Source organism: Colius striatus, chromosome 2 (assembly GCF_028858725.1).
Source record: "Colius striatus isolate bColStr4 chromosome 2, bColStr4.1.hap1, whole genome shotgun sequence".
Classification (NCBI taxonomy): Eukaryota; Metazoa; Chordata; class Aves; order Coliiformes; family Coliidae; genus Colius; species Colius striatus.
In genome coordinates this window covers 69,333,738-69,359,077 of record NC_084760.1, presented here as the reverse complement: position 1 = coordinate 69,359,077, position 25,340 = coordinate 69,333,738, and the positions used below count along the sequence as shown (strand labels likewise).

The 25,340-nt window shown below is 41.2% G+C and overlaps 2 protein-coding genes across 4 annotated transcripts in view; one reads left to right on the top strand and one right to left on the bottom strand.

Annotated features, from left to right (window-relative positions):
* TARBP1 (TAR (HIV-1) RNA binding protein 1) overlaps nt 1–11,741 on the top strand; it is a 38,918-nt gene extending 27,177 nt beyond the window's left edge. For 2 of the 3 annotated variants that reach the window (XM_061991006.1, XM_061991005.1), the window contains exons 21-30: nt 812–922; nt 1,455–1,604; nt 3,431–3,517; nt 4,393–4,589; nt 5,884–5,965; nt 6,462–6,633; nt 7,787–7,978; nt 8,977–9,101; nt 9,979–10,115; nt 11,359–11,741. In XM_061991006.1, the coding sequence (XP_061846990.1) occupies nt 812–922; nt 1,455–1,604; nt 3,431–3,517; nt 4,393–4,589; nt 5,884–5,965; nt 6,462–6,633; nt 7,787–7,978; nt 8,977–9,101; nt 9,979–10,115; nt 11,359–11,524 (1,419 nt within the window). In that variant the 3' untranslated portion in view covers nt 11,525–11,741. Of the gene's footprint in view, nt 1–811; nt 923–1,454; nt 1,605–3,430; nt 3,518–4,392; nt 4,590–5,883; nt 5,966–6,461; nt 6,634–7,786; nt 7,979–8,949; nt 9,102–9,978; nt 10,116–11,358 lie in introns of all 3 variants that reach the window. The other variant, XM_061991003.1, reaches the window with a different exon arrangement.
* Nucleotides 11,742–12,333: 592 nt separating this feature from the next.
* LOC104555050 (cytochrome c oxidase assembly factor 6 homolog) lies at nt 12,334–13,882 on the bottom strand. The gene is made up of 3 exons (XM_061990266.1): nt 13,826–13,882; nt 13,517–13,673; nt 12,334–12,735 (listed from the first exon to the last, which is right to left on the bottom strand). The coding sequence occupies exons 2-3, from the start codon at nt 13,658–13,660 to the stop codon at nt 12,640–12,642; spliced, it is 240 nt and encodes a 79-aa protein (XP_061846250.1). The 5' UTR covers nt 13,661–13,673; nt 13,826–13,882; the 3' UTR covers nt 12,334–12,639.
* Between the last annotated feature and the right edge of the window lie 11,458 nt (nt 13,883–25,340).

The following is a 25,340-nucleotide window of genomic DNA, read 5'->3' as shown; positions in this document are numbered from 1 at the left end:
TGTCAATTAACTACTGGGGGAAAATGGATAATATTTGTGTTGTAAGATGGATCCCAAGGGCGGGAAAAAAGAGCTTTAAAAATAATTTCTATACTTGCTTAAATGTGACTCTTAAACACATAAAGTGATTGTGTTTAATAGTAATATAGGGCTTGGACCACCAAGTGTTTTTCTTTTTAAAAAGTTAAGGAAATAATTTTGCATGGAATCTGTTTTGAAGGCCAAACCAGACTATGTAGGTAAAGAATCTAAGCTGTAGAAGAACATGAGTTTCAGACCTTTTAAAGCTCCATTTATCTCATCAGTTTTCCCTAATGTAAAAAATCTCATTGCAAAAGGTCGATTTCTGTTTCAAAGCTAAAACTGTAGTTAGAAGCTGATCTAATTGACAGTATGACTAAACTATTTTTCTAAAATGTAGACTTTAAAGCAGAAATGTTTTGGTTTATATACCAATCTCTTTGGATCTTTAGTTCTTACATAACTAAATGACAGCTTGAGTCTTCATGCTCCGTTTAATGTAGTACTATTTTAATCCTTCATATACAGCAGATGCTGAAGAGTCTTAACTTTCTGTTAGTTGAAGAATAGCAAATAATTTTTTGTGCTCTGAAGTAAAAATACTAAGTGGAATTGTATGTTTTCCCAATTTTCTGAACTTCTCATGGACAAGCTTCAAAATCTAATTCTAAATAAATTAAGTTAAAGTATCTTTCCTAACTTTATATTTAATGCTGATACCGGCTGTGTAGTAGATACTGCCTTCCCATAAAGAAAGAATAAAGTAATAAGCATTTTAATTTGCTTTTAGGATGAACTGGTTTCCAGATCTAGAACACGCTATTATGCAAACTCTTTACAGCACAGAATTAAAAACCGAGTATGGCAGACACTCTTAGTACTTCTTCCGAAGCTTGACCAGGTATTCCTCCTTGCTCTGAATTCTTAAACAGATATCTACTTTCAAGACTATGTTGTTGTCATGCAAACTGCATTTGTGAAATTACAGTGAGGTATAAAGGTGTGTAATCTCTGTCGCTGGCGTAGAAGTCTTATGTAGTTTCAATCTTTCAGTCTGAAGTAATGGATCTATGATGCGTTGTTAGGTGTCATTGGAAACTTGTTCTTGGATCTATGGACTGTAGGAAACTAGATTGTTCTTGCTAAAGCTAGCTAAATCAGTACAGAGTTTTAAAGCTTTTAATTTAGTAAAAATGGTGCTATTTTATGAACAGTCAGAAAATTGAGAAATTTTAGTTTTCTCTAGTTGTTCTTCATAATAAAGTATGTTAAAAGTATAGGAAAGAAGTTAGATGGTCCAAAAAAACAATGCAAGAATTTAAGATATTTCTAATACAATGAAATTGAGAATGTTCTTTACTGTTTTTTGGGTTTTTTTAACCTCCTGGAAATAACTCTTAACAATATATTATTATCTGACTTTGTTTTCTCAGAATTTTCTGTGTGGAACTCTTGACAGAGTTTTTCAGGCTGGATTTGGTAACAATCAGGCATCTGTGAAGTACTGCATAGAATGGATTGTTATATTGAGTCTACACAAATATCCCCAATTCCTTAATAAATTCTGGGATTGCTTTTCCTATGTAAGTAAGAACTTGGGCATTCATGTGAAGAGTAATTTGAACAAAGAGGGTCCAGTTTCTCTTCCTGTACCTTATTTTCTGTATTTTGGTGTATTCTGATGGTTGATCAGATCAAATTAGCATGGAAGTGAGTCTGAACTATAGTCTTGAGACCGTGAGAAGTTTGTGACATAGAATTCCACTGAAGACATGGGAATTCCTCCAGTTGAGATATTTACTCTAATAATATATTACTTGGGGCAAAGTAGAGCTGTCAGGAGAGAGTCACAGTATGCTTTGCAGTTGCTGATAAAAGGGCCATCACCAGGAACATGTGGGATGCCTTAGATTCTGAGTTTGGGAAGGTACCAGAAGGTCAGCTGTGATTTCCACACCCAGTTTTTGTCTTCAGCATCTAGTTAGTGAGAATGTGACTTGCATGACACACATTCAGTTTGCAGATTTTAATATGGACTTCTCTCATGGAGCTCTGTAATGTGATCCCAAAACTGGAGACAGGTTTTGAATTACAATATCCGAAAGTTGTGGAATGGTTGACTGAGGAGAACTGCCTTATTAGCTTTTTGGTTTTGTGTCTTGGATTCTTCTTTAAGTCAAAAGATTTGACTGGTAGAAGTCTGTTTTGATGTCCTTCAATTTGTTAGCAATACATTGCGCTGAGTAGAAAATGTATGTATTTGGATCTCCTCCAGTGTATAGGAAGAAGTTACTTACAGTGGTGCCTCTGCTGAAGCTCACCACTCATAGTAGTTAAACCAAGATGACACCTACATTTATTAAATAGCCTAGTAGCTACTGTAGTTTTTTTAAAGAAATAGACAGTAGAATTAAGAAGCTGGAAAACTATGTGTGTACTTTTTTTTGCCCCAAACCTGGTAGGTTTTAAGACTGCTCTGAAAAAAATTTTGCTTGGTAGTGATGCATGCTATGGGTTTGGGTTGTTTTCTTTTTTTGATTGGTTGGGCTTTTTTTCTGTACAGAGGACAAAATTCACTTTTACAATATATACTAGGCATAAAGATGCCTTGTCACGCTTCTCTGAACTGATGAAAAGTATTGTAAGGGATATAATGTTTTCCTACATCAGAGTCCCTTGCAAGAGCTCAGGAATTGATACCATTTTAGTAGATTGTAATCTGTGAAATCAAAGTGATTTCATGCTGACAACAAATGTACTAAATCACAGTGGGCCCATCCAAACAAAGCACACAGAAAACATATAGATTTACGAAAAAGGAATAGAGATTGTATTTTCAGAGACTATCCTGGAAAAGAGTGCCTCTGAAAAGTATTTTCAGGATCATATTGAAAAATAAGCTGAAGCTGAGCATCCAGTGCAATGCTGCAGCAAAATGGATGACTTGGATCTCTATCTGTAAACAGATGAATTAAAAAAAAAAAACAAGCGAAATAAAAGTGTGGAAACTCCTTTCTTCCAGTGCAGATTGTGAGTGAGGGTGATGTTGGGCCATGTGTTCTGTGTCAGATACGCATGTTTGTGATTGTGTGGAAAATTTCAAGCACTGAAAAGAACCCTCAATGTTTCTTTTTTTAATTTAATTTAGGGTTCAGTCTGGGGGGGGCAGGGAAGTTACAGTGAATTTGGATTGAATTTTAGCTTATTTACACTACGGTATCATTCCATTTGATGTGTTAGTAAAAATGAAATCTTAATAATATGAACTTTGTGTATTAGAACTGTGGTTCCACAGGAAAAAAAAAATCACTATTAAGTGTAAATTGCATCTGCAGAACATGCTGTGAAAACTTGCAGGACATAAAACTCTGTGTATGCATATTTCTTACTACATTCTCTCCTGTTTTAGGATGAGGAAAAGCTTAAAACAAGTATCTGCACATTTTTGTCAGTGTTATCACACTTTGACATTGTTCTTCAAAATACCTCAGAGAAGGTAAGTTTGATTAAAATTGCTTACTCTTTATTCAGTTGCACTGTATATGGATTTCTGAAATAAAAACTGTTTTTGCAGTCTAAATTTCCAAACCTTTTTAATGCCTACTTCTTACAAAGGTACCATTGATAGGGAAAACACAAACTCTTCAAGTCACATCTGTAATATATTTGACTTAGGAAAATTAGCTAAATGGCAGATGTTCCAGATACATAGGACCTGATTATCTGTGAGGTTTTCTGGAATAGTAACTCTATTTTTAACTCAACGTGAGGATCCACCTGGATTTGTTTTTCTTGCTGCTTTTGTTTTAATCTCCATGAAGCTGGCCAGAAGGTAACCTGGAAGAAGGTAGTCTTTGTATAGAATAATAACACTTCAGTATGGAGTTCTTTGGCAACAGCTAGTGCATATTACATTTAGAATTCTTTATTTGGAATTCTCTGTTTTTTTTAATAGAACTTTAAAATAGAGGATGAAATACAGCCAGATGTTAACAGTAGATCATCAGCTTTGCATTTCTAGCAATCTGGGCATTTCTGTTCTTTTTTTAGTGTTTGCATACATTTGCAAGATCAGTTTTCTAAGTTCTAGAAAAGCAGAAGTAAAATAGAGAATTCCATGTATACAGAATAATATTTTTTTAAAGCAAATTATGTTTTCAAAACACAAGTGAGACTGTAGGTCTCTGCCTCGGTGAGAAGGAAGAGTTCTGAAGCCTGCACACGTGTACTGTGAAAGCTTTGGGCTCTCTGAAAGGCTGCTCTTTGAGGAAGCCACTGTTTCTTGGGCCCCTCTTCTACTTCTGAACGCTATGGTAAGAATTAATATAAATGAAAGAAATTTCTTTATCTTTGGGTTTGTGGTTTTTTTAGAAGCCAGCATTGAAGAAAGCGCTCATAGTTGTTCTACAGTGGTGTTTCAACCATAACTTCAGCGTTCGACTTTATGCGTTGGTTGCCCTTAAAAAAATTTGGGGTATGTGCAGAATATTGCACATGGAAGAATTTGAAGCTCTGACACCAGTTATTGAATCTAGCCTTCAACAAGTGGAAAACATGCATGGCACAGGGTTAGTAGCATTCTTCTAACTTAACAGCTTACCATTGTTCTTCTGAGCCGTTTGCAGCAAGTGTAGTTTTCTGAAGTAGCATTTGATAATTTCTGTGGGGTTGAATGTATTTTTTACACTCATGTAAGAAGAGAATAAAACCCGGAAGTCTAATTGTCAGCAAGGAAGGTAACTGTACTGTTACAGTGTAAAAGCACAAGGGATAAAACTCGAGGCACATTTGTGCTCCTCATAGTTTCGGGGTGTGGGGTAGAAGATGACAGTTGGGAGTGCTTAATTTTCTGACCGGATGGATTTTGAAGCAGTGGATTTTTTTAGACTTTGTAATACCAGTATCCTCAAATATAAAAATCCAAAATAGATTTACTGTTAATATTTGAAAAAACTCCTGTGAAGAAGGAATAGGGAATTAATTTTGGACCTTTACAGAAACGCTTTTCTGCTTACTAGTTTGAAACATAACAATTCAGTTAAACTTCCTGCTGTGTGTTTGTAGTATTTTTAACTTTGTTTATAGAAGTTAATTTTTTTTCAGAGTTTGGCAGTGTTGTCAGTCAACATAAATTTGTGACTGGCTGACAGTCTGCTGGAACGTTTTTTGGGAGAACACTGGGATGAAGCTGGAACACAAAAAGTTCCACTTAAACATAAGAAAAAACTATTTCACTGTGAGGGTGAGGGAGCCCTGGCACAGGCTGCCCAGAGGGGTTGTGGAGTCTCCTTCCTTGGATATCTTCAAGACCCACCTGGACATGTTCCTATGTGACCTGATCTAGGTGAACCTGCTTCTGCAGGGGGGTTGGACTAGATGATCTCTAAAGTTCCCTTCCAACCCTGCCATTCTATGATTCTATTTCTTTGAGCAGTATCACTGTTAAATCAACCAAATTGGGATATCAAGACATGGGATAGAAAAAAGCGGCAGAGGCAGGAGTCTGCTGCTTTTCCTTTTTTTTTTGTTTGTTTGTTTTTGACAGCTAAAAGTTGTCACTGAACCCTAGGCCGTTATTCAGTTTTCTTTGGAAGCCTTGATACTCTTTCTTGCTAAACTTGCTTCATTCAGTAGTAGAATTTTGAGATATATTATGGACCTTTCTTAAAACATAACTAAAACTTATTTCCTGGATGCTGCTTTGTTTTTTTAAAACAAGTCCTTAATTGTTAAAGTATTTTCTTTCCCATAGGGTATATAGTAAATACAATCAGGTTGCCTTATTCCAATTCAATGATTTAGAAAAAAGAAATCCAGTATGTTGCCATTTTATGCATCTGACATTTCTTTCTGCAATTGTAGGAATGCTAGAAGGAACTGGCAGCGAATCCAAGACCACTTCTTCTTTGCAACATTTCATCCACTTGAGGATTACAGTCTAGAGGCAAGTCTGAGACTTGGGGAGGGAAGGGGGGGGGGTGGGGGTGTTATCTCTATTGGTAGTGCTGAGTTGGATTTTACTACTAGGTTTTTAAGGCTTTTGACGATATTCCTTTTGACATCAAATCAATCCACGTTGTTTACCAGAAGTTAGTAAGAACATCTGAAAACTCTTATTCATAAAACCTTTGTGCTGAGAAGGATGGTCTTAATTCTTTGGTATTCTAGAGTTTCAGAAGAGTAATCAGTGCAGATCTTTAAAAAAAGTATAATCAGTGAGAAAAGGAGACTAGATTTATGGAAGTTTGGGATAGCACTATATGTTAGGGGATGAATGTTGAGAGATATGTTATTAAGTTCCATCAAGTACCAAGAAAAACAAGTGTTAAAATCATAGAATGTTAGATAAGACGTACATGATAAAATTATCAGAGATTAATTTGTTACCTGCTTTTCTTGCTTTACTGGTGGTCTACTAATAACACTATGTTACACTGCAGACAATATTTTACACTCTTCCTCGCCTTTCGGAACTTGCTGAGGATGAATGGATCCCACTTCCCAAGTTTGACAGGTTCACTGATGTTCCTTTGCCACCGGCATTTCAGTGGTATCGTTCTCGAACAGAGCTTCGTGATCTGAAACCTAGCGACTGGTCTCAGCAAGACATGGGTAAAATACAGCTCACTTGTGTTAAATGCAATTATTTGTGGAGTAGCTGTATACACCTGTATTCAATCTGATCTCAGCTGAAGAAGATTTGCATCTATGTGAGCAGAGCATGTATCATAAAATAATAGTAGATGACTAATAGAGACTACACTGTTACATTTAATTAAGCTTCTTTACTGAAGCAGTGGTTTCACTACTGTTTGTGTGTCCGTATCATAGAATCATAGAATGGTAGGGGTTGGAAGGGACTTTAGAGATCATCTAGTCCAACCACCCTGCAGAAGCAGGTTCACCTAGATCAGGTCACATAGGAACATGTCCAGGCAGGTCTTGAAGAGACTCCACAACCCCTCTGGGCAGCCTGTGCCAGGGCTCCGTCATCCTCACAGTGAAATAGTTTTTTCTTATATTTAAGTGGAACTTTTTGTGTTCCAGCTTCATCCCATTACCCGTTGTCCTGTTACTATCTGCTATAGAAAAGAGGGATGTCCCAACCTCCTGACACCCACTCTTTAGATATTTATAAATGTTGATAAGATCACCCCTCAGTCTCCTCTTCTCCAGACTAAACAGCCCCAGTTCCCACAGCCTTTCCTTGTATGAAGGATGTTCCAGTCCCCTGATCACCTTGGTGGCCCTGTTCTGGACTCTCTCCAGCACTTCCCTGCCCCTCTTGAGCTGAGGAGCCCAGAACTGGACACAGGACTACAGATGAGGCCTCATCAGGGCAGAGTAGAGGGGGAGAAGAACCTCCCTTGACCTCCTGGCCACACTCTTCTTGATGCATCCCAGGATGCCATTGGCCTTGGCCACAAGGGCACATTGCTGGCTCATGCTTAGTTTATTATCAATCCGGACTCCCAGGTCTCTCTCTGCAGAGCTGCTCTTCAGCAGGTCAATCCCCAGCCTGTACTGGTGCATGGGGTTGTTCCTTCCCAGATGCAGGACTCTGCACTTGTCCTTGTTGAACCTCATAAGGTTCCTCTCTGCCCAACTCTCAAGCTGGTCAAGATCCCGCTGAGTGGTAGCTCAGCCTTCTGGGGAATCAGCCAGTCCTCCTAGTTTGGTGTCATGAGCCAACTTGCTGAGGATACACTCTGTCCCGTCATCCCGGTCGTTGATGAAGATTTTGACTCCTACTTGTTTTGTATAGGTTCAAATTCACCTGATGCAGATAGCCGGATGGAATGGACTGATGTTCAGAAAAAGATTATACCCTGGAAAAACAGTACTCCTAGTTTGGACCTAGAAATGGTATTTCAGGATCGTGCTGCTAAACTCGGTAAATCAAACAGCAGACTGATTGTGGTGGCTTCACTTATTGATAAACCTACCAATTTAGGAGGTAAGGTTGAGTGCATGTTTTAAAACTTTTATTTTAGACATTAGAGAGCACTTGGATAATAGGAACTAATTTCATCTTATGTTGATAATTAGGAAAGTATTCAAGTACTGCTCAGAGAAGTAGGCCATTGTCCTGGGGGAAAAAAAAGATCACCAAAAGAAATACTGCCTGCTTTAGAAGGCTTCTTCTATAGTTACATTTTCGGGGGGGGGGGGGGGGCGGGGAGGGGCGAGTTATTACATATAGCATGATTAACTAAATAGAGCTCTACTGTAAATCCTGTTCAGTTTATTACTGTTTCTGTATTCTTTGTTGCAGTTGAGTTTTTTAATTGTATATGCAGTTAAAAGAAATAATTTGCTTTTATTTTTTTTCCTATAGCAATTAAACTAAGTCTTGTAGACCCTACTAGTTTCTCATGACTGTTTGGACAGGAAATGTGCCTGTTCCTGATTAAATACTCCTTCACAATGTCTTCCAAGCTGTGATATAATAAATCCTGCAAATACTTTATTGCATTGTACTTGCTGTTGTCAGCAGGTGAAATAACTGCAGTGAGACTTTTAATGAAAAATAAGCCCACAAGCTGGTGCTATCTGCACTGTGATGCTGTGATGTGTCATTCTCTCAAACCTTTCATTTAACACGAACTGGATTTAGAGCTTAAGCACATGTGTGTGAATGTCCATCTATCCCTGCCAAGACTTGTCCACTGGCCCATTACTCTGTGTAATTAGCATTGTAGCAGCATGTTGTTGGACTTAGTGCTTTTCTAATTTTTATCTTTCTCGTGAGTTACAAAGCTTTTTTTTTTCTGGTAAATTGTTTGGCAGAAGGTGTGGCTTGGAACAGACGTCAGAAGCCCCTGAAACTGGTTAAAAATGGAGGACTAAAATAAGCATTTATCTTTTGGATTCTTTGTTCTTTTGCTCTTCCTAAATATTCTATCTTGATGTTTGTTTTCTATACAGAAATAACTTTAACTCTTCTGTTTGAAGGTTTATGTCGCACAAGTGAAATATTTGGGGCATCTGCACTAGTGGTCGGCAGTCTTCATTATATACACGACAAGCAGTTTCAGCATCTTAGTGTTTCTGCAGAGCAGTGGCTCCCCCTTGTTGAGGTGAATGGAAACATTTTAATAGCTAAAAAGCGTACTGTGCATCTTTTTTCTTTTAGCAACTTCATGGGAATAATCTTTGACTTTGCCTGAAACTATCTTATGTCAAGTTTATAGAACATGTTGTCTAGCTTATAGAAGTGAGGGTTTCAACCTCTGTCTTTAGTACTTTGTATAAAATGTTTGTGTGATTTTCTATTAATCAGTTTTTCAAGATCAGCTTTGTCATCTGAGAAATTAAGTGAAAATTTTTGTTTCCTCCCCTAATGTTTGTTTTCAGCTTGTTGAGATTTTTTTTCCCTTAACATGATAGCTGTAGTGTGTTTTGCCTAAAACAGAATTAAAATGGTCACGTGTTTTCATGCCTAATCTCTATACAGCAATGTACTGATGATAGAGCTGTTGCTTGAAGAAATTGGCTTTTAATACAAATAGCTTGGAGTGTAGGATGAAAGCAACTAAGGCATTCTTCACTGCAAACTGGCGCAAACTGTACTGCAGGCACCTAAGGCAACTCGGCTTCAATACTGGCTGTTTGTATTGTTCTGGGAAGGAATTCTAGGTTAAATAACAACTATGTACCCTGTCGTTGTGCAAGAGTGATTCTTTTACATTCAGATGTAAGGCTTGTAGCTGTCAGAAGCACAGAAAAGCCTTTGTTAATTGTATTCATGGAGCTGTGTTTGTGGCATTACTTAATCTTTTGTGCTAATGCTGAAGAGCTTTTAAAATATTACTCTATGTATATAGACAGAGTCTTTGGGGATAAGTCATTAATTCTAAAAACTATCCAAATAAACTGATTTTTACAGTAACTTCAGAAGTTTACAAATGGTCATGTTTCAATATTTGTATATTTATGTCTACTTTTGATGGACAGGTGAAACCATCTCAGCTTGTTGACTATTTACAGCAGAAAAAAACTGAAGGCTACACTATTATTGGTGTGGAACAAACAGCTAAAAGTTTTGATCTTACAGAATATTGCTTCCCAGAGAAGTCACTTTTACTGCTGGGGTAAGAATACTCACTTTATAAAAAGCTACCTCTTGCAGTCCATCTGTTCTACTAGTCAGAGATTGGTCATATGAAACCCAACTGATGACATCAGTAAAGTTGGATTTAGAATGGGAAGTGATTGTGGAAACAGTAGAGCGTGGCTTCATGTGCTAAGGAGTGGGAGGCAGTGGTATCTATTTCTGAACCATCCTTCTCCTCATACTTAACCTATCCATACACTGTAACTGCTTTTTGTGTGCAGGTCACATCAGCATGGATTCTAGTTTTCCAGGTGATAGATATCATCTGTTACTTTCAGTAATGAGGCCCTGTATGTGTAGGCTCCAGTGAGCTCAGCAAGAATGAGGGCTGTTTCTTTAACCCTACTTGACTTGATGAGGAATATTAGAGGGGAGTTAGGAGCATGCATAGCTGGGAGGTTCTTGAAGGATGAAGCACAGGATGTTTTTGTGGTACAAGCAGAGGCTGAGATGACTTTAGAGAGAAGCAATCATTAGTGGCCAGCCTCAGATGTGATGAAAAGAAAGAGGCTGCTTCAGGAATCTAGAGGAAATTGCTGACGAGTCAAAGCTACTGGAATTGCAGAGCCACTGGGCTCGACAAGGAGGAAGGACCTGCCTATCCCTTTAGGACAAAGTGAGCAGAAGTACCTGTGTTTTTAAAACCTTTTTATACATAGCTTGTCTTTGGAATTAAGTTCCCATAGTAACTTTGTTCTTTTCTACTTAACAACATAGTTTTAATTACTGATAGCCTTTGATATCTTCTGGGGTGCTCATTCTGAAGAGGTGAAATGTTTCCAGTTCAGGGCTTCTATGACATTCCTCATACCACAACCTCATGGAATGTAAAGTGGGCAGCTGAGATTCCCTGCTGTGTCAGCAGGTTCATACCTGGGTCATTTCACCTGTAGCTGTTTATTTTGCTAAATATGAGTAATTTCAAAACAAAGGCATAGAGGGAGTCCTTATGCTGAGTGTTCAGCTTTTGCTGACCAGTCAACTGAAGATTAAGTGCCCTACCAGGTCTCCTACATCAAAGCTTAGTCAGGTCTCCCATGTTCTATCTGTAATGTGTTACTACTTTTTAAAAATAGAATTTCTTGTTCGCTTCAGTTCTTGTTGAGGGCGGATGCACCGTTTGTCCAATTGTGTCTGGATGCTGTTGTGACTTTCACATCTTCTGCTTTCAGAACACCTGCCTTTCCTCTGATAATGGTTAACTGTTTCTTCTTTACTAGAAATGAGCATGAAGGAATCCCAGCAAATCTGATTCACCACCTGGATGTCTGTGTGGAAATTCCTCAGCAGGGTATTATTCGATCACTCAATGTTCATGTAAGTGGAGCCCTGCTGATCTGGGAGTACACCAGGCAACAAGTGATCAAGCACAACCAACAAAAGTAACTGCCAAGAGTTTTGTGCCTTAGGTAGAGCTGGTGGGTGATTTCCTATGGTGCTACAACATGAAATTCTGAATGGATGAGATGAAACTCAGGGTGAAGGAGAATTGCTAAGTTTTGCATGTTTTGTTCTCTGCAGTGTTCAGATTGACTTTTAAATGCCTTAATACTTTTACCTCCTTAAAACTGTTGCAGTGAAAATAAATACTATTTATATTTCATGTGCTGTGTGTCATTTTTGTACTCTGACATCAGCGTAGAGCCATGAACAATTCCAAACTCAAACCATAGGATTACTTGAATTGTGATGATCACGCTTGAAATAGAAGCGGTGCCTTCCTTATAACCACAATCAAAACTTAATGTAGCCAAAGTACATAATGCCTCCAAGCACCTGCATCAGCTAGATTATATAACAAAGGTTGATTTCACTTATGTTACTCTGTTAAATGCTGCCCCTTGTTTAAATGCCTTCCAGAGCCAAGTTTACTAGTCCCACTATGAACAGTCTGTATTTTTAAGTTGAATTGCATCAGTAAGGCAATCAAAACCAATTGATTATACAGAAGGCCATAACATGAGAAGTGGGGTAACTGCCATACTTCTAGCAAAGACACAGATTGAAAACTGACTCTCATTGTTCCCGTTGCCTGCAAAAAAAATGAACGTGCTCAAAACATGTACATAACATACACAGAGGATGCATTAGGTCTTCTGGTGGCCGTTTTATAAACTGATGTCTGACTTCAAAATCTACTGAAAGGGGTGGTGAATGTCAAAAACAAGTGGTGGTTTTTGTTAAGAGCCAATTCATTTACTAAAAAACCATTTTTATTGTTCTCTTTAGAATATTTAGCAGTGTATTGTACAGATAATCATTTATTCCTGTGATACATCCAAAACCTTAGACTTGTGAACAGCCCTGCACCATATTTCTTTGACAGACTCATGAAGAAGCTGTCCACGACCGTCTATTTTCAGCATACACATGAGGCCTTGCAACAAGAAGAGCTGCAGCCTGTGTTTCAGGGAATTCTTGAGCTCAAGCAGCTTTTGTTGCTTTCCCATGCTTCTTCCTTTCATAGTTTTTCTCACTAGGTTTCTTTTGCAAGCAGTGTCCTAAGACTTCCCAGCAGCTTCTGTAGGCTGATACCCTTCTGTTTCAAGCTTTTTTTTGTATTTTAGAAAGTCTCTTCTTCTGTCAAAATGCTTAACCTGTTTAAAAAGAGAAAAGATGTTCAGCAGAAGAAACCAGGGGAGGATGGGAACTTTATGCATCACAAACAGATGAAGGAATAAACAGTCTTTGATCACTGAACTTAAGGAGGATATTCACTCCATACAGCCACGGGGAATGTACTTGGTTTTTCAAACTGACTTCCATCTACTAGCTCCCACTGGAACTGTTCAGACATTACTGTTACCAAAGAGCAAAGCCTATTAGAAGAGTTAAGAATTGCAGCTTGAACTGGAGAAAATAAAAAGCACAAGATAAATTGCATGTAAGCAGATGCTTTACTGTGAAATTACACTGCATGAAGAGTATTTTTCTGCACAAGAAGGCATCCCATGCCAGTCTTAAGATTCCATGCAACTGCAAGCCCTGCACACCATCTTCCTTACTAACGTTTTTTTCTTTAGTAACAGTAATTTCTGTGCACTTCTAAAAGCTTCTGAGTATCTTTCAGATTTTTTTTTTCTTAAATTAAGCCTGTATGCTTTGTGTAGTTGCATATTTATCTGCAAGTCTGAGACTAATGTTTTTCCCCTTCACATTTTACCCCACTGTCGATAGTTCCTGGGTCGGTCAGTGGCCTGCTCAAGGCTTTTACTTTCCCTGCCAGGCCAAAAGCGTGCAAGCCGCGTTACGCTTGAGAAGGCTGCAGGGTTATCAGTGACTGCGTCCCGGGCGGAGGGAGCTGCCACCATTCACCAGGTAAAGGTCATCAGCCCTCGGTGAGGCGCGGGGCAGCGCTCCGGGCCGGCGGCTGCTCACCCATAGCGCCGGGCACAGGGACTCGAAGGCCGCCCGCAGCTTCTCGCACTTGCCAGCGTTGTCGTCGTGCCTGTCCAAGCACTGCCAGAACTCGTCCCGTGCTCCCCAGCAGGCCTTCCGCTCCTCCATCGTCGGCGCCGACATCTCCACCGCCGACCTGCACACAAAGAGTGGTTGTCCGAGCGCGCCTCGCCCCCGCCGCCGCCCCGAGCCCGCCCGCGAGCCCTCATCGCGCCCCGCCGCTCCCGCCGGGGCAGGTGGCGCCTCAGCGGCAGGGGAGAGGAAGCCCCGGCCCGGCCCCGCACTCACTCAGCCGGCCGCAGCGGCGAAGGTGACGGCCCCGGAAGCGGTACGACGGCACGGCTCGTCTCCTGGCGCGCAGGCGCAGCGCGGCGGAGGCGGTTGCGGCGGTGGGCCGGTGGCCCGGCCCGTGTGACTGCCCCGGGGCGGTACGGCGAGGGGGCTGGCGGTGGCAGCCGCGGTCTTCACATCATCCCCCAGTCCTTCTGGGGTCTTTCTGGCCGCGATGGCCCCGCAGTCGGGGGAGGGGGAGCGCTGGGTTTGGGAAAGGCGTATATGGTTTCTGGTTTTCAGTTGTGAGCACCTTATGAAAACCTCCCTGGAAAGGCTTCTGGTAGTGGACTGGTGTTGTTCAGACAAGCAGATCATAAAAAGAAGGAAGACTAAGTGGTTTACTCTAGTGGAAGATGAAAATACCCATAGTAAGGGCGATAAAATCATTCCAGCAGTCTGTGGGCAGTCCAGGTGGGCACCGGGTGAGCCGAGTCCCCAGCAGAACCACGCACCGAGCCTTTCACTGATGGCAAGTAGCATCCAGGAGCAAACTGGGAGGAAAGGCTGCAGGAGCTGGGGCTGTTCAGGCTGGAGAAGAGAAGACTAAAGGGTGATCCGGTGATCCCCTTAAGTACCCGAAGGGTGGAAGTCAGGAGGATGGGGCAGTGATTTTTTTCTGTGGTGCCCAGGGACAGGGCAAGTGGTAATGGGATGAAGCTGGAGCACAAAAAGTTCTACTTAATCACAAATTAAAAATTCTTTAAGGGTGAGGGAGCCCTGGCACAGGCTGCCCAGGGAGGATGTGAAGTCTGCTTCTCTGGAGGTTTTCCAAATTCACCTGGGCATGTTCCTGTGCAACCTGATTGAGGGGAACCTGCTTTAGCAGGGGAGTGGACTGGATGATCTTTAGCGGTCCCTTCCAATCTCTACCATTCTGTGATCCTCTGACCCTTTGGCAGCTGGGAATGTTACCGAAAACTACTTCAGAAGGGACTCTTCAACACTGTGTTTACTGTTAGAAAACAGACATTCCATTATTGCAGCACCAGGTGCATGAGGAATCGTTCATCCTAACACATGCAGACCCAGAAACAAAGGAACACACCTTACCTAGATTTCAGGAAACAGACTACCTGCCCGTTCCCACAGGTAGTGACCTTTAACTTGTTTTGGGTGGAGAGCTGAGGAACATAGTCATAGATGCGGTGCAACCTCATGTTGGTAGACCTGCTTTAACAGGAGGTTGGACTAGATGATCTTTAGAGGTCCTTTCCAATCACTGCCATTCTGTGATTCTGTGATGTTTCGCATGTTTTCTTTATAGCTCATTACCATGGAAGATGCCAGTGCTGTTCTTGCAGAATGTAGCTGTGTGGAGCTGGATAGAGCTGTCAGTGTATGGCTGTATGTGTGAGATAGTGGCCGAAGATAGAGATCTATATTTTTTATCCATTTACACTATAAAGCAGATGTGACAAGGATTAGGACAAAAGGGCCTTGATAAAATAAATCATGTACCAATGATCAGGATGTTCTATTGAAAATATTATAGGAAGGACCTAATAAATCCAAGAGGGGTGCAGGAGATCTAAAATAGCTCACAGTAAGTTGTACATCTTGGAGTACTCAGCCAGTGGGGAAACAAGGGAAGAACCTGGTGGACAAGAATAGGGAATAAAAGCCAACCTTTGTATCCATCAGGTGTGCCTGCTAGCTAGGACACCCACTATTGCAAGAATACTTAATAAAAGTGCTTCACTGCAGAGTCTGACCCAAGTCCTTCACAAGAAAACTTGTTTGTTTCTTACATTATCATACTTAGGGGTGGGTGTCAAAGACGTGTTAACTCTAATATTAATTTCTCTGTTAATGAAGCAAATGTCTCACTCTGGACACTGTGGCTTTGCTAAAATTCTTTTGAAGTTGTTTATCTGCTCTGTCCCACGATTTATAAGCAACACCTAACTGTCCAGCTGCTGTAAGGCTCCCTCCCTCAGCTGCTTCTCATGCTGATTTTGCAGCCTCCCACTCAAGAGTGTCTGCACAACAGATAAGTGGCACTAGCACTTTGGATACTTTAAACCCTTTGCTTGCAATTTTCTCACCATTCACCACTCTACTCGAAGTCCAAATCGTGCTTGTAAATGAGGAGGGGTCTATAGCAGTCTTAAATCTTTGGAGTCTGATATTATCTAAGCAAAGAAGAATAAAAGACACATTTTCAGTAATCTGGTAACAAGATGAGCCTTCACTCTGAGAGTTACTGAGGCCCATCACCTACCAGGCCAGAGGTTTTGGTGATAGTTTGCCAATAGCTGAGGCTCCTTTGTGTGTGAGGCTGCTCAGCAGCTGGGTTGAGGTGCAGGGGAGCTCTCAGCCCACCTTGAGCTGGTTTTCTTCCTCAGCATGTGATAATGCTTCTGGCCTGTGGTGCTAGGCATGCTTTCCTGGTTCTCCTTGCAGGTGGCTCGCTCGTCTCAACACAAGGAAAGGTATTTTAAAAGAAGATCAAGGATTTGCACTTCTTCAACAGAGACCCCTGTAAGCCAGACAGATCTGGAGGAGATTTTTTTTGTCAAAACACCTAACCAACCCTTCAGAAGGGATGCTTCTTAGGAGCAGGGTGAATGCAACTGCTTCTGTACACTGTATGGTATATAACAGTCCACGTACTCGTCCCTGCCTATTCACTTTACCACCTTCTGTTTGTTATACTATGATAGGTAAGAGACAGAAATGCAGTCATTTCATTTCTAATAGAACATGGGTTTTGAGGTGAGTGGAAGTCACTACAAAAGTAGAATTTCAATTATATTTTTCTATTGAAAAGAATTAATAAAGAAGTCAATTTATATTACAGCTTACTTATGACCTTTTTGCACTCAGGCTTTTGCAAGGCAAGCTTTTACAAGCATGAATACTGAAAAGAAAATTAATATTGTCTCAAGATTGAAACGTGGGTTAATAGGAAATGCCAGTTGTGGTTTAGGTTTCAAAATTTACGGTGTGTGTAATGCTGTTTAGTTCCTGCACTCACAAAACAGAGGGAATAATGTGATTATGCATAATTAATCACAAAGCCCAAATAGCACGTCTGGGATATTGGTGATAAACAGTTGATTCTTTAATGACCTGTAGCCCAAGAAATACTCAGTGGGGACAGTTGTAAATAAGTCTGTGTAATGGATATTACGGAAATGTGGTAATCTGGTTTTAGAAAGTGCTTGAATAGAAAAGACAGATTTGTCTAATACATTTTTAATGGCAGTATTTCCATTTGGTTAAACTGCTACCATAAGGAGGTGGAAATTTTTGTTGTTGTTGTTTTTAGTTAACCAGTCCTAAGCATCTATCTTTTACTTTTGGCAAATGTGCCCAGTAATTAATAAAGGGGGTATTTATAACAAACAGGCAGAAGCAAATGCTTCAGAAAGATGAGAGGCTGAAAAAATTGCAGCTTCATTAGTGTGCTGGTGCCACGGCCGAGGCTTGTGAATGACATTTCGATGTAGTGGTTGGTGAGATGGATGTTCAGGATGCAGACGCCCATCTGCCACAGAAACTCTCGCCAGCAATGTGCTGAAGTGATTCGCGTGGAGTTCATACAGCAGTTCAGCACTCAGACCCTTTTGTGCCTGTTCTCACTAATTGGGCTGCAGCATCGTGTGTGCTTTCCCTTCCAGCTAATGTCACAGAGTCACCAAATCACAGAATCTCAAGGTCTGGAGGGGTCTCTGCTCACCTGAAGCTTTAGTTACCCTGTATTTAGGGGAAACATATCCCACAGATTCAATTGGTAAGCAATTACCATGTTACAGGTGTCCCTAGGGCTAGCGGTTCAAGCACTCCTTGATGTCCTGTGGCTCTGTTCAGCTTTGTGCTTATACCAGGAGCTCAATTAATTTGTTTTTCTTAAACGGAAACATTCTGATATATGATCCTTATCCATAATAGATATTGAGGGAACTGAATCTAAAACAGAGTTCTTTAAGCAATGTAGTACTGTGTCCAACTATTTATTTTGCTGGCTGAGGTAGCCCGGGGCATTCTCTTCCATTACTGAGCACCCAGCAGTCTTCAAAACAAAACATAATAAAAACAGGTAGTGCAAGAGAGCTATGTGTTAAGATTTTCTTGCTTCTCAGATGTCTATTAAAGACATAACTGACTCCTTTGGTCTTACAGTGTTCTTTGCTGTGCCTGGTAAAGGAAAAGAATTTTTAAAAAGCAAAAGAATCACATTGATTAGTTGTGCCTGGTTTTATTGTTTAAAAAAAAAGGAATAAATTAAGCAAAGATATACCACAAACTGCAAACAGTAATCATCTCTTTCAGCTCCTGTTTGAAAATGTTTTGACAGAGATTACTTAAATGGCTGTACATCAAGCATCTCTGTGAGTGGATTTCCTGGGATCCCGTGTGACCAGATTTCAGATTCTACTTCCATCCTTTTGCTGGCTAAAGACTTACATGGATCACTCTTGGCGGCAGCACCAGCTTTGAAGGTGCAATTCTGCAAAGGCAAGTGTAGAAACACACTGTTCTTGTGGAGGGGACATGTTTATACAACTTTATTGTTGAAAGTCTTCCTTACACTGCTTTCTGAGGTTATTTTTGTGGTTCAATGAGACTTAAGTTCTCTTTCAAATAGTTCCTTTGGTTTTTTCTCTTTCTTTTTTTTTCCTTTAAAAAAGGTAATTTTTATCTTTAAAATAGCTTTTAAGAACTTCTAAAAACTAAATAACCCTCTTGAAGAATGAGGCTTCAGAGAAGACCACTTATTTTTGAGCAATAATTTTCCAAGCTTTGTAAGAGAATTGCATAAGAAGCAGTAGACAGTAAATTAATTTCTTAGTTAATAATTAACAAGTTAATTGTTGAGTAGCCACTGATAATACTAAATGGTCTGTGTTTATAAAGAAAACTTCATTCTCTTTACATAACCTTGCACTCAATACCAAACATTTACAAGTAAAGATCTGAAAGAGGCATTTTAGGTTCCTAAAAGAAATGTATACTGTACTTTGTGTGACCATATGCAAAGCACACATCTTCTTTATTATTTCATAAGGACTTCATGTTGAGTTTTACTTCTGTGAATTTCCTAGTAACAACATGCTTAAAAGTCTTTGGATGAGTTAGTAAAAATGCAGGGGTTTGAATGAATAAAGAAGGACTATATGAGGAGAAGGAAGACTGTAGCTTTTGTTTGTCAGCCTTAGCAAATCAGTGTTCTGAATCCCTAAGAAAATGTGCGTCATCGTGTTATTTTTTAGCTAAATGTGTGTTGAGGCTCTTACCCTGATTTCTTTGTAGTGCTGTCTTGGCTGGGTGTTGTGATGAGCATGCCTGCACTAGGGAGTGCCAGTGTGACATGAACAGGGAGAATTAAGCACATGGCTTGAGGCACTGATGGAGAGACAGAGGTGGCACAGCGTTCAGTGGGAGCTCTGCATGTGTCAGGGTGGGAGCCAGGTGCGCGGGTTCATTAGGCAGCGCTGGAGGGGATTTGACTAGGGAGGACTAAGCTGTGTGTGCAGGCTGGAAGGAGAAAAAGTAGAACAGTGATTTTTTACCTTCTCCATACTTCCCTTCAGTGATCTGAAGCCTGCTGAGGAAAGGTTTGCTTCTCTTTGTGACCTCTCATGAATATCAATGGAGTATTCTGTAGAATGCAGCCTGAAAATCACTAAACTACTTAGAGGAATGGCATTATGATGAGACAAAAAAACAAGTGTAGGTTTAAGACTCTTTTTGGGTGATGAAGTAATATACATTAATTATAGGCAATTGTTTTTAGTGCCAGTGTTCTGATTTTGTTTGGGTGGAAGGAAGAAAACAGAAAAATGAGTATTTGGGGAAAAGCAGGCGATGGTAAGGTGGGAAGACTGACTAATTCTTATTCTTCTCTTGGCTTCCAAATAGCAATTCTCTAAACCTACCAAGAATGAGACAAGATTGCTTTGGAGCAATGTTGATGTTCAGCTTTTTGCAAGAAAACTAGATGAGAAGCCAGGAGGCAGCCTGTTTCACAAGCAGACTCTATTTTTCAAAGCTAGAAGAAAAGAACTTATCTTTTGAGTTTCATTTGGATGCCTTTAAATTTTTATGGCAAAGAAGTGGATGCTAGTTCTGTCTGAGACTGAAACATATCCTAAAATTCTTTATAAAAACTCCGTGTTCTTGTATTTTAATAATCCATCGGCTGCACTGATTACCTTATGTTCACTATAACCACTGTCTGTGAAGTGTGGGTGTGCTGTACCAGATGGGATTGCTTACACATGCACAAAGGCAGTATTGTTCTCAAACATGGTGAGTATTTGTTCTCAAGATCAGTATCCATTTTCTTAGCAGCCAAGATAGCAACCAAGACAGGCCTTTGACCGATTCCAGAATCACACAGTGAAAGAGAGATTATTTTGTTTTACAAGTCAGGAAGACATTTAGAATGTAAAGTTGGCTAAAAATCACGAGGAGAGGATTACACAACTTACCCTGCTTATGAGACTGCAGTCATTAAAGACTTGGCAGCTTCATAAGCCAGAGGGACAGTGAGACCTGTTGCCGGGAGACAGCAAAGCTATGTTCACTGGTCCATAATGTATGCTTACAGCTAGCAGGGCAGGAAATCCAAGCTGAAGTTCACATTGTGAAACTTACACATCCTGCTGCTTGGACCTCACTGGAGTTCAGCTTTTACTTTTAAGACTCTTATACAAATATTCTGAGTGTCTCAGTAAGACATGGAGTGGTGTAAATAATCTGCAAAGTTAGCCAAGGCAGCCCTCCCTTGGAAAGAAAAGAGAAGCCTCAGTCTCTCAGTAGTTTTGTCCTTTTGTGATAAAAGGAATCTGAAGGATGGATGACATTCCATAGACTTGTCTTGGCCATTTTTTTAAGAGGCTAGGAAGCACTGCACTTAGATTTCTGAAGACTTTCTAATGATGCTTCTTACCAAAGAAATGAAGCTACTGTGGATCAAAAGAGAAGGTTTTCTTGAGGACAAATAACTGCTTAGTGAGGCAGGAAACAGAACAGGAATAAATTCTTGCTGTTCAAAAGGAAAGGGATTACCAAAGGAGCTGGGCTGAGACCAGTCTTGCATGTACTCATAAATGAGTGCTCAAAAAACCCCATTTACAGATCATACTTTTTTTTTACTGATTCAGGAGAGTGAAGACTGAAACTTAGAGAGGATCTCTTGCTGTCATGTGGCCAGACAAAAAAATAGCTGGTGGCATTCAGCATTAATAAGTATGACGTAATGTATGTGGTGAAAAAGTCTAAAATATATGGTGAGGGGCTCCAAATTTACTGTTGTCACAAACTAGATTCTCACTTTATGGTGGATAACTCTGTTGAAGCATCTTCTACTTTAGTTCCCTTCATTTGTGTGAAAGATGTTCTGCAGGTTGATTGCTGTTGCTCCTAGTCAATGCACTGGTGGCTATCTTCAGGTGTTAGGAGGGCTCAATCTACAGCTGGAGAGAAGCCATGAAGGGCTGGAAAACTCTTTTGAGTTCTATTCTGCAGAGATCATCTAGTTCAGCAGTAGGATTAAAGAAATGTCTCTAGGTCATTTCAGAGAAAATGCATATAACAGGTTCTTAAGTACCCTAAGGAGATGTGAGCTGGAGATGTGAGCTCGACAGCTCCACAACCTCACTTGTTTAAGCCTTTTCCAGAGTTGCAGCTCTCCTTACAAGTTTCACTCTTACTACTGAGAAAGTGAGTTGGTTGCATCCTAGTGTACCTGTAATGTGCACAGAGAAATATTGGTTGACACTGAATGCATCAAGAAGAGTGTGTCCAGCAGGTTAAGGGAGGTTCTTCTCCCCGCCCTCTACTCTGCCCTGGTGAGGCCTCATCTGGAGTCCTGTGTCCAGTTCTGGGCTCCCCAGCTCAAGAGGAACAGGGAAGTGCTTGGGAGAGTCCAGCGCAGGGCCACCAAGATGATCAGGGGACTGGAACATCTTCCTTATGAGGAAAGGCTGCGGGAGCTGGGGGTGTTCAGTCTAGAGAAGAGGAGACTGAGGGGGGATCTCATTAATATTTACAAATATCTAAATGGTGGGTGTCAGGAGGTTGGAACGTCCCTTTTTTCTATTGTATCTAGCAACAGGACAAGGGGTAATGGGATGAAACTGGAACACAAAAATTTCTATCTAAACATAAGAAGAAACTATTTTACTGTTCAGGTGAGGGAGCCCTGGCACAGGCTGCCCAGGGAGGGTGTGGAGTCTCCTTCCTTGGAGGTCTTCAAGACCCACCTGGACGTGTTCCTGTGTATGACTTGATGGAGGTGGACCTGCTTCTGCAGGGTAGTTGGACTAGATGATCTCTAAAGGTCCCTTCCAACCCCTACCATTCTGTGCTTCTGTGACTATATAACACCTTCTTTAGAATGATCTTGTTTATATAAAAAGATCCCCCTAACAGTTATATAGCCAGAAGAGAAAAATATGAGGCTTGTTATTTTCAGAAACGTCAGTTTGATCTACTGTTCTTGTGCTTGTTCTTTCCGCTCCTTTTTTTTCTTATTTCCTTTTTTAATGTTCTGGACTTCTAGATAAGGTGCAGGTTATTAGGGAAATGCCCTAGAACATGCCAGCTAAAGAGTAAAACATAATTTCTACTCTTTTAATAATGATGAGCTAATTAAACTCATCCATCAAAATCTGGTGGCAATTTCTGCAAAGACAGCTTGGACAGGGACTGGACTGTGACAGAAGCTTCTCAGCCTTGGCCTTTGCCAAGAAGTAGCTCAGATCTGGAGGCCTTGAGGGACTCCTTCCTTTCTGCAGTACAAAGAGACATAGAACCAAACTCCCTGTACTTTATGACTTTACAGCATGTGCACAGACCCCATGTCTTGTAGCAAGGGGCAGGTGGGCATTTTTCTCTGGAAAGTGTTTCCCAAAAGGCATTTCTGTCCTGATATCATCAGTAGCAATCTTATGCTCCTGCTTCAAACCATTCCCGGTCTGCTTTCTGACTCCATGTAGCCCAGGTGTGTGTCTGGTGCTGTTCTTTGGGCTTCTGAGGGAGTGGGGACCTATGACACCCTTTTCAGTGAGGAGGAAGGGAGTCTCACGTGTGTTTCTCTCATGTAGACTTTTGAGTTTATTTGGAATGCGATCCAGAGCTAGGCAAGTCGAGTCATGCTTCTGCATTAACTGCTCAGGGAAACCTTCACAGTGGGTTTGCAGGCCTGCAGGCACAGCAGCAGCAAGGGGGTTGACCCAAAGCAGTATCAACCTGGTGACCTTCCCTTCCCTTCCCTTCCCTTCCCTTCCCTTCCCTTCCCTTCCCTTCCCTTCCCTTCCCTTCCCTTCCCTTCCCTTCCCTTCCCTTCCCTTCCCTTCCCTTCCCTTCCCTTCCCTTCCCTTCCCTTCCCTTCCCTTCCCTTCCCTTCCCTTCCCTTCCCTTCCCTTCCCTTCCCTGTAGGCTGAAGATACTGTCTGTATTAATCCTGACCAACTCAATATTGCACTGACTTTGTCACAGAACACTCTGTATGAATGACTTGTCCCTGAGCTTACAGGAGGCATTAATTCAGCCCAAGGACTTGGTGTTCTACAGGTCCTGGTAGTCTACCCTCAACCCTGCAAACAATTAAGCTACATGTTGGTTTCACAGTGTATTGTGGTTGGATTTCTGCCTTTCACAGTTATTTCCTGAAGATTACTGATATGAATACAACCATCCCAGAGAGAACAACAGGAGAAGCTCTGACTCATGAGCTGATGAAAGGCTCATCAAGTCACTGTGGAGAGCTGCAAAATTATGGTAAAGGTAGCAGCAGGAAGCAATTACAGACAACAGACCAAGGAGAAAGACATACAAGGGAGCAGGAAGAGGAAGGAAGGAGTTGTTCGTTCCTCGGACTCCTCATTGCTGTATTTTGTGTCAGCCAAAGCTGGCAGCTGGAATGTGGTCTGGTGATGCCATTTACTTTCCTGAGAGATTTTTGGTTCTTTTTTTTCCCAACTTCCCGTTTTAACAAGCCCAGTGGATTGTTACTATTCTCTGCCTTTGCTGGAGGGACCAAGACATTTTGTGAGGGCTGAGTTGGGGCAGAATGCTGCCAATTCAGGTCAGCCTTTGAACAAGGGTGCACAGGCAGGAGTCACACAGGGAAGATGCAGGAGATCAACTTCAAAGACACCGGGAAGCAAGGCCTGATGCTACAGGGACATGCAGTTCTGCTGCAGGAGGATGTTTGAGGTGGCCAGGGGTGGGCTAAAAGTGCTGGTTCCAGGCTTGTGTTACTCTCTTCTGCAGAGCTGTGTAGGGTTCATACAGGCCTTTATAGAATCATAGAATTGTTTTGGTTGGAAAAGACATTAAAGATCCTCAAATCCAATCACTCTCCTCACTGCCAAGCCCACCACTAAGCTGTGTCCCTCAGCACCTCATCTACAGAGTTTTTAAATATCTCCATGGGTAATGACTCCACCACTTCCCTGGGCAGCCCATTCCTGTGTCTAACAACCCTCTCAGTGAAAAAGTTCTCTCTAAACCTCCCCTGGTGCAATTTGAGGCCCTTTCCTCTTGTCCTATCACTCGTTACTTGGGAGAAGAGACCAACTCCCACCTCGCTACAGCCTCCTTTCAGGTAGTTGTAGAGAGTGATCATGTCTCCACCCAGCCTCCTCTTCTTCAGACTAAACAACCTCCCAAAATGATGTACCTGAAGATGGAGTAACTAATCTGGGAGCTTTTGGATCAAGTCTCCGTGTGTGCCTTTCAAACCAGTTATTAGAGTTGTACCTCTGCTACTGTCCCATGCCTTACTGTCCCCTGCTTCCTAAAGAAACCGATTTAACATTCTCACTGAACGAGACAGTGGTTGTGAGCAGCTTCCCATAGCCTCAGATTTTTGCCTGTGTGTAATCTCTGTCAGCAGGTCTTTGGTGTCTGGTTGGTCATGAATGGCATATGTAGGGAACAGACACACAGCCCAGACTGATTATTAATATATCAACTCCTGTCCCATCCATAGCCCCTCTATGCCTGTCAGCATACGCATGTATGGCTGCTCACCGATGGTTTCAAAGGAAGATCAGCCTCTCCTTTGCTCTAATTTCTGCTGGACATGTGTTTCCTGACTGAAGGCCAACATCAGCCCTGCAGATGGATTTGTGCAGGGAGCAGACTTTGCTGTAGAGAACAGACAAGCAGTGCACTGAGTTGCAGCCTTGGTTGCTTTGGTGGTCATTGTCTCTCTTTTCTGATCGCTTTGGACAAACACTGCCCACAGTAAAACTGAAATAAAGATGCTGTCAAGAGAAGGAAACAGATAGCACTGACCAAGGCTGAGACTAAAATATTTTATTATTTATCTTTGCCAAACAGATAATGGACTCTGAAGTTGATTTGCTAAAATGTTTTGAAGTGGACGTCACCCCTGCCTGAGATAAAGAGGACCTCAGTGGCAGCAGGTACCCTTAGGCTATGGCAGCAGTTCAAAAGAACACTTTTAATTTTGTATGCAACAATGTAAACTTTAAAAATAGTAAACTAT

Bases quoted from the DNA above. Each gene is read 5' to 3' on its own strand.
- LOC104555050 (XM_061990266.1), bottom strand. From the start codon at position 13,660: ATGTCGGCGCCGACGATGGAGGAGCGGAAGGCCTGCTGGGGAGCACGG. The intron at 12,736-13,516 runs GTGAGCAGCCGC...CTTTTTAAACAG, and splicing joins CCCTGTGCCCGGCGCTATGG to GTTAAGCATTTTGACAGAAG.